The 8,708-nt window shown below is 33.0% G+C and overlaps 1 protein-coding gene across 1 annotated transcript; it reads right to left on the bottom strand.

Moving 5' to 3' along the window:
• Positions 1–539: 539 nt before the first annotated feature.
• LOC110933926 (probable indole-3-pyruvate monooxygenase YUCCA10) lies at positions 540–1,972 on the bottom strand. The gene is made up of 4 exons (XM_022177125.2): positions 1,358–1,972; positions 1,010–1,243; positions 804–926; positions 540–716 (listed from the first exon to the last, which is right to left on the bottom strand). Exons 1-4 carry the CDS (start codon positions 1,970–1,972, stop codon positions 540–542), a joined length of 1,149 nt encoding a protein of 382 aa, XP_022032817.1.
• Between the last annotated feature and the right edge of the window lie 6,736 nt (positions 1,973–8,708).

The following is an 8,708-nucleotide window of genomic DNA, read 5'->3' on the forward strand; positions in this document are numbered from 1 at the left end:
ATAATTATGAAGTTTTCTAAGTAATTGATGATTATGATGGGAGTTGTTAAGCACTTTAGACACAGGTTGGGTATTGATTACTTTGAGCAAAAGATTGTAAGTTTGTGATATGATTATCAAGTATACCAACTTGTTTTATTGTGTTATGCAAGCAAACAATTTTCACTATAAAATCTGTATAATACATAATACATGGGATATAACCTAGTAAATAGATATGTAATACCTTTATGAACGTTAAAAGAAGGTGTCTATGTTTGTATATGTAAAACTATCCCTAAACCCTAATAATAGATTACTAAAGTGAGTATGATTTGTATATGATATTGGTAATGTTTTCTTAGTTAATATAATTGATCATTGAGTTAGATAAAAAAATTCAAAATACAGTACTTGTATGTAAGTATGGAAAAACTTTACTATCAATAAAGTATAAAAAGGAAAAACATCAAATGATATTAATTCATAAATAAAAGGAAATAAGCATTTAGAACATAAATAAAGTCTCTAAACTGTTACATTTTTTTCTTGATACTAGCTTAGTTCCCATTATCCATAATACGGGAGATATCATTAGCGATATTCTTGGCATCATTAGAGATGCCAAATAATCCAGCACTAGCAAATCCAACACAATAGAGGCCGTTTTCTCCTTTCCAATGATTAGGACTTTTGTATTTTGGCATTCCTTTCTCGTTAAACAAACCTCCATCATCCTGGATTGAAGAAGTAGACAAAAAAACATACAATTAAAGAACACTAGAGGTTAATCTATGAAACAAAAATGTAGCAACTTGAATTACCTTGAGCCATTTTTGCACGGTGCTTTTAAAACCAGTAGCAAAGACAATGGCATCAAACTGCCTCTCTTGATCATTTGTAAAATTAATTCTATCACCTTGTATATCTTTAATAGCAGGCATAACCTTAAGAGACACAAAGAAAATTATGCAATCAGTGATTGTTCTTTAGAAGTCATTTGATATCAAAACATTATAACGGTGTTTACCTCAATGTCTCCTGTTCTAATCTTTGAAATTGTCCCAACATCAATAACAGGTGATCTCCCGGTTTCTTTTTTAAGCAAGAATGGTCCTTTAAGTGGCCTTTGTATTCCATAGCTACCAAGATCTCCATACAACAACTTACTCAACATTAAAACCATCTTATCCACAAAAGTGCACGGAATATATTTTAATAAATACATCCCGAGTTGCACTAAATCCTTGGTAAGCACATGTGTCTGTCACAACAACAAAAAATCAGAATGTTAAAATATACCAAATACATTTTTTCAAAATTTAATACACCACTTTTTCAAATTCAAATAACACGCGGGGGAACGCTTATTGCTTACCGGGCTACGAACAACGACCGTGGTTTGTGCACCCCAATTGCATAAATCGTATGCAATTTCCATGCCAGAATTTCCAGCACCAACAACAAGCACATCCTTGTCTCCAAATTTCTTTCCATTTTCATACTCAATGGAATGGATGACCAAACCTTTGAAGGTATCTAAACCATAAACATTAGGAATAAAGCCTTCACTGTTTTCACCGGTTGCCACCACAAGAAACTCACTTACGTACTCCTCAACCAAACCCGAAACACTATTTTTGGCAGTAACCACCCATTTTTGTGCACGTTTGTCATAGCATGCACTCTCGACACTACGTTGGTACAATGGGTCTACATTAAAATGATAAACATAGTTTTTCAAGTATTTGACAAACATATTTTTTGGTACAAATGTGGGTGTAGACAAAGGAAATGGCATATGTGGGAGTTCACAAAAATTTTTGGCTAGGTGAAGCTTTAAACGGTCATAAGCCTTCTTTTGCCATAAAGATGCATAACAATCTTCCCTTTCAAGAACAATGTTCGGGATTGAAAGAAGATTGAGACATGCTGATGTTGCAATGCCAGCAGGTCCTGCTCCAACTATCACAACAACGGTTTCTTGCTTCATTTTTCCAAGCTCTTCGATATGGTTTTTTTTTGTAGTGAGTATTGTATGTGTTTGGATGCATTATGCCATGCACATACCCTTTATATAGGATTAGAAAAGTAGATAAAGAATATATTTTCCTTGTCCAAGGGGACCGTTACTATTTTTTTTTTAATATTATGTTTTGATTATTCAAATGTCTTTCCACCTAAAATTTAAAATAATTCTAGTTATTGTTTAATGAATTGTTCTATCTTTATTGAAAACAAGTTTGAGAATTTATGTTTCATACTTTATTTAACTATTTTATTTATGTATCTTACATAAATTACTATAACAGGTTCATCATTTAGTAAATTGTTCCCTTTTTGTTGGAAACAAACTTTGATAATGTACGTTACAAACATCATCTGACTTTAATCTTTGTGTTCATACTATGCTAAGTAATGCATATATGTATCTTAAATAAGTTGTAGAAAATTATAATTACATTTTTTCTTTATATAAAATCAAATACCAAACGCCTAAAATATAAATATTTTAATATTTTAATCAAGAGTATTAATCATTATTAGGTAAAAATCAGATTTATTACATTATACAATGTATTTGAATGGTGCGATTTATAAGGAAAGTTTTCAAATATTAAATGATTTTAAAGAGGATATTATATATATATATATATACACACACACACACACACACACGAAGTAAAAATTTAGTAAGTTTTATTTGCGTGTAAAGCGCAAGAACCATCCACGGTGAGACTCGTGTATTTTAAAATAAGAATACACGTGTCGCTAAACTACAATTCGTTTTTAGGTGTAATGTTGTAATAGCTTAGATATACCATTATATTCCCACAATTTGCCCATGTGTCACACTTTGACAACTTTGACGCATTGTTGTACGTTAGACGCACCATTGTAATTGGTTTAAGCTTTAAACACATTGTTGTAACTAGGTTAGACTTATCATTGTAACTGGGCAACTTAGACACATTGTTGTTACTAGTTTAGACACGTCGTTATAATCACAGTGTAGGAATAATGTTAAAAGATGTCATTAGAAAAAAAATGGCAATACTATACATACAAAATAAACATTATGAAAATTTCAGTTTTTTTAGTATAAATTGCTTAAAAACTATAAAGTATATAAATGTTATTTGATTTTAAAAATATAATGAAACTAAGACTTAATAAAAAATCAATTATGGATAATGATTCATCTTTTATCACATCACAATGATAATATTAACCACTAAATTGAAATACTGAGATCAACATTTTATATCACTTACTAGGCGACTATATTTTTTTCACATTCTATTTAGAAAAGTTTTCTTTACGTTAAATGAGGATATCATGAATTTGAAAACATCTAGAAAATTAAAAAAAAAAATAAGTTAACTACATCATGTTAGTGCTAAAAAAACTTAAACAATTAGTTTAACGCTGAGGTCTATATGTAGTGGGTTGATTGGTTGTAGGAGTAGAACTACAAGGGTATAATTATAAACTGATGTGATTGATATTATATAGCTTTGTTTGAAAAAAGATTGATTAAGTTCGATCAGTTAATTGACTTATTTTGATTATGTTTGACAAAGTTAATTATCTTTTTCCGATTATGGTTATGTTTGACCATGGTTCATATTAATGTGTTGACAATTATAAGTATGTTTGACCAAGATTGACTATCTTTGGCTATGGTTTTTTTTTTTCTTTTTTTCTTTTTTTTTTTGAACGGCATTAGTCAATTTCATAAAAAAAAAAAAACCAGCCTAGCAAGGAGCTAGAAATGGAAGAAGTATGTTTGACCAAGATTGACTATTGTTATCTTTGGCTATGTATAAGCATAATTGACTAAGCATCACTATGTTTGTTCAAGTATTGTTATGTTTGATCAAGGATTACTATAAACGACCATGATTACTACTTTGATGTATTTGACCAAAATTGACTAATTATGAATATATTTAAGAAAATATGGCTAATTTTGACTAAATTTTGCTATTTCTTTTCAACAAATATTGCTAGATTAAGATTGTCTATTTTAACCAAGTATGCCTATGTTTGACCAAGATTGATAAAGCTTGAAAAAGATTGATCGTGCATGCCTAACATTAACTATGTTTGACAAAATTTAGCGACCAAATTATTTTGTCGCTATTATGACTAGTGAAACTATGTAAACTGTAGTGTTTTGTTAAGAAGATGTTACTCGGTATCCCATATGTTTGTGTACACCCGTTTCATCCCATGGATACATACAAGATGAATAATTAATATGGATATGAATCCATGTGATACACAACCATCCTTATTGTTGGTGCAGTTGTCTGGCGACTACATCTTTGTTCGAGTCTTAGATACAGCGAGAGAAGCCCAGAGACTGATTAAGACTGAAGAAGTGCAGATATGAAGTTGCCAAAGACTTGATGAACGACTCCATCAACATCTGAGGGGGAGTCTGTTGGCGCACTACATCTGTTGATTTCGTCTTGGATCAAGTCTTAGTCTTAGAATGTTATATTAGGGCTCATTGTACGGGAAAACAGGAGATTGTAGGTGTTTAGTATAGAGGTTTCGCTTATAGTGACATAGGTAGAGGTTCCGCTTGTATGTCATTATATGATTCCGCTTGGATGTCACTTGGAGGTTTCGCTTGTATGACATGTACATTGAAGCGAAACCTTCACCCTATAAATAGAGTCACATAAGCGAAACCAAGTAGTCAGTGGTGTGGTCTTGTATGGTACGGCGAAGCCCTGCCAAATCGTCTCCAGAGCTTGTAACCTGTTATAAAGTGCAATAAACAGAGACAAATTAGTGAAATCAAGCTGAACAAAGACAGAATCAATGAATTCCGCCTCTGATTCTGTTTGAGCATTCTTCTGATCGACTCATCAGGTCGTCTGACGATCCTACATGTGGTATCAGAGCTCAGGAGGAAGAGTTCTTACCGTTTAGTTCGTTTTCGCTCAAAAATTCTGATTTCTACACCTTCTTTCATCAGTTCAGGGAGTTTTCACGGTCAAAATTGGATCAAAATTTCACAGACTATGTGTTATTGGACATTAACAAATCCTGGAAAGTTTCGGACCAAAATACGGACTATAAATGGACCAAATTGATGTGCGAAGTGGTTCCGCTTATTCGGACATAGTGTAGTTCCGCTTTTGTGTACAACATTGTTCCGCTTATTCGGTCAATTTTCAGAAGGTTTCGCTTCTGTGTCACGAAATTTAGAGGTTACGCTCCAAAATCATCAAGGTTCCGTTTGAAAGGTTCCGCTTCAAGTGCCATTTTTAGTGGTTTCGCTTGTGGAGTTCCGCTTCAAGTGACAATTTAGGGTTCCGCTTCAAAGGACTTGTTAAGGTTTCGCTTCAAGGGACATATTTTGATAGTTTCGCTTCAAAGAACATCAGTAGTTCCGCTCTTGTGAACATCCATAGTTCCGCTTGAAAGATTCCGCTTCAAGGGATAGTTGTGATAGTTTCGCTTTTGTAAACAAATCAGTTCCGCTTGGTTAATAGTCAAGTAGTTCCGCTTGTTTGAACATAAGTGATTTCGCTTATTCGTCCATTATAAGGTTTCGCTTATTTGGACTCGACTGATTTCGCTTATTCGGACACTACTTGTTTCGCTTTTGTGAACTACAAAAACTTGTCAGGATTATTTGAAAAATGACAATGAGGTTTGATGAGCAGGAAAACAATGATCTTAAAAGGTTGAGTGATTGGTATCGAGGATATCTTAGTAGTTCTTATCAGAAATTGCCCAAAGAGGTTTGGTATAAACGTTTCGAATGTTTCCTGAGTAAGAAAGATGAAAAATTGGATGATTTGGAGAAACGTTTTGATCGTTTGATTGACTATTTGAAGGAAAATCAAATAGTAATAATAGAAGCTGATAAGATATCAAAGTTTGCTAATGGATTATCAGCTGAATGGGATGATTGCTTGAAAAATTTGAGAGAAAATTATAATTTTTCACAATTATCTCTGAATAAATTCATTAGAAAACTTAAAAATCACGATTATGAAAAGAAGAGAGATGTGTTGGATAAGATAAAAATGAATTTGGAAGATTTGAATTTAGATGTGATAAAAGAAATAAACAAAAGAATCAATGTTTGTTGGGCAGCAAAAAGAAATTTGATATATGATATGAAAAGAGGTTGTTATATTGATGATAATGGAAATCCTATTGATTTTGTTACAATCTTTGGTGCAGGTACATATAAGATAGAGAAAGAACAAGTTCCAAAGGTTGAAGAATCTGTGAAGAATGAAATTTCAAGTTGTGAATCAGTGTGCTCTAAGTGTGACAGCTTCAAGACTGAGAATGACAAACTCTTGAAGGATGCGGAAAGTTTGACATCGGAAGTCAAGAAGTTGAACAATGAAAAGCAAACTGATGAAAAACAGATTCTGGTTTTGCAGGGAAATTGTGAGAAACTGAAAGCTGAAAATGACAAACTGTTAAGTAACTTGAACAGTTTGACATTTGAAAACAAGAAGTTGAAAGAAAAGACAAAAGTTTTGGAAGAAAAGATTAAAAGTTTTGAATTTGATAAATCAAGAATTGAAAAAGATTTTCAAGATCAAATAAAAATTCTTGAAGATGGGAGAAATGTTCTTAATCAAAACAACATCGAAAAGCAAAAAATAATCAATTCCCATCTTCAGAAAATTATTAAACTTGAAAAAGAAGGTGAATGTGCTCAAAAGAAAATCAAAGAGTTAGAAAAAGAGTTTGAAAGCAAAAAGAAATCTTCAGAAGATGAGGATTTCTGGATTAAGCTGGAAAACAAGAATCTGAAAGCAAATGAAACGAAATTTCAAGAACAGATAAAAGTTTTGGAAAATGAAAAGTCTGTTCTTGAACACATGAAAAATGAGAATGAAAATTCAATCAAGTCTCATCTTGAAAAAATATCTCAGCTTGAAAATGAAGCTGGGAATTCAAGAAACAAGATTGATGAACTTGAAAAGAAATTGATAGGTTTTGTGACTGCATCAGACAGTTTGAATTTTCCCTGTCCAAAACCAATCAATTCTGTTCCAAGTGACGATGTCACAAACTTTGACAATGTCAAAGTTGAAGATTGCGATGAGAAATTTGATGAATTAAAAGAAAAATTTCAGAAAACCTTTCTACAATCGACGGAAAAGGGAGAATGCTCTAAGCAAAAACCTTTGAAGAAGAAAGTGGAACAGAAACAAAAAGATAAAAATTTGAAAAATGTTCAAAAAGGAAATAAAAGCTCATCAGATCGATCATCCAATCAAAATCAAAAATTACAAAAAGTAAAAAATGAAAAATCAAAAAGTGTTGGTAATAAGTGGTGCAGGTCGGACCACAGTGCTCAAAAGCCAAATCCTGCAAACTTGAGGAAAGAATATCACCAAGCCAGACAATGCTATGATCTGAGCGTTTGGTGTGAAGCTTGTACATGGTACGATAACAAAGTGTGTTACCGATGCGGTTATCAAGGACACATTGCTGTTAACTGCCAGGGAAGGAATTTTGAGACGAGGAGATGCTTTAACTATCAGATCAAAGGTCACATTGCCAGAGATTGCCCAAGGAGATCAAATGAAAGATTGAGGGCTAAGTCTCAGAAATGGGCAAAGATTCCAGTCAAAGTCAAGCCCCATGAACAGAAGGTTCTAAAACCTAAAGTTCAAGAACAGACAATTCAAGAAAAGAAAGTTAAACTTTCACAGGGGCAGAAAGACAGACTGAGGAAAAAGAGAAAAAAGGCGAGATAGTATCTCGAGAAGATCTTGTCCTCGGGTTCATCTGTTGGTAAAAATAAGAGTTCTGATGAATCAACTTCCTCGATTGCAGAGTCAAGCAAGACGAATTCATCAGATACAAATCTGAGGACAAAAGAGGAAAAGAAGAAAACGAAAGGTGTCGGCGATGAATCTGGCTCATCTAAGTCATATAAGCCACACTCAGGCAATGATTCTGGTTCGACAAAGCCAGAGGAGCCATTGGTTGAGGTAAAAAAGGAGAATTCAGGTTTAGCAATGGATGATGTAAATTTTCCACCATTGTTGAACAAGAATTCGAAATCACCCAAGGACCGCCAGGCTTGGGTGAATCTGTTTAAATAGAAAAAAATCTGACTTGCCGGAGTTCCCAGGTAGGTAAGCGTGGAACATGAATCAGCACATTTCTTGAGAAATTTCACTCTGGTGATTTTTCGTTTTACATGTGGTAAATCAGGGACATTAAATTGTACTTGATTTTCTACAAATGGTGTTTGAGATCTAAAAGTGAAAATGTAAAATCTGTTGTGTGGATGAAGAAAACAAGGTGATGAAGTAACCCCAGAATCTACAAATGATTGGTAAACAAACTAAGTTTTCCGGAAAAACCATTTTGATTAAAACAAACTTGAGTGTTTTGAGATCATAATGGGAAAATAGTTTGTTCAGAGGGGGAGTTCTGATTGTTTACGCCAGGTGGATGGAGAATTGAAGTGATTCTATGTCATGTTGTCAAATTTTGTACAGTTTGTTTCAAATTTTCCTAGAAAATCAAAATTGAAACATATTTTGATTTTAGGGGGAGTAAAAATTTTTAAAAATTAGAAAATTTGAAAATGTCAAAAACATCGAAAAATTAAAATGAGTTTTGGTGCGAAAAAAGGGGAAATGATAGTACATCAGCTAGACTGGCACAGTACGCTAAAGATTTGTAATGTATAAATGCAATTAAGCAGTCTCGCTAAAGAT

This window comes from Helianthus annuus, chromosome 4 (assembly GCF_002127325.2).
Source record: "Helianthus annuus cultivar XRQ/B chromosome 4, HanXRQr2.0-SUNRISE, whole genome shotgun sequence".
NCBI lineage: Eukaryota > Viridiplantae > Streptophyta > Magnoliopsida > Asterales > Asteraceae > Helianthus > Helianthus annuus.

What these genes read in the sequence shown, in the direction of transcription:
- LOC110933926 (XM_022177125.2), bottom strand. Translation starts at nt 1,972, where the DNA reads ATGAAGCAAGAAACCGTTGTTGTGATAGTTGGAGCAGGACCTGCTGGC. An exon ending in TTAGAACAGGAGACATTGAG is followed by an intron (nt 927 to 1,009) that starts GTAAACACCGTT and finishes GTGTCTCTTAAG; the next exon opens with GTTATGCCTGCTATTAAAGA. An exon ending in CCGTGCAAAAATGGCTCAAG is followed by an intron (nt 717 to 803) that starts GTAATTCAAGTT and finishes TCTTCAATCCAG; the next exon opens with GATGATGGAGGTTTGTTTAA.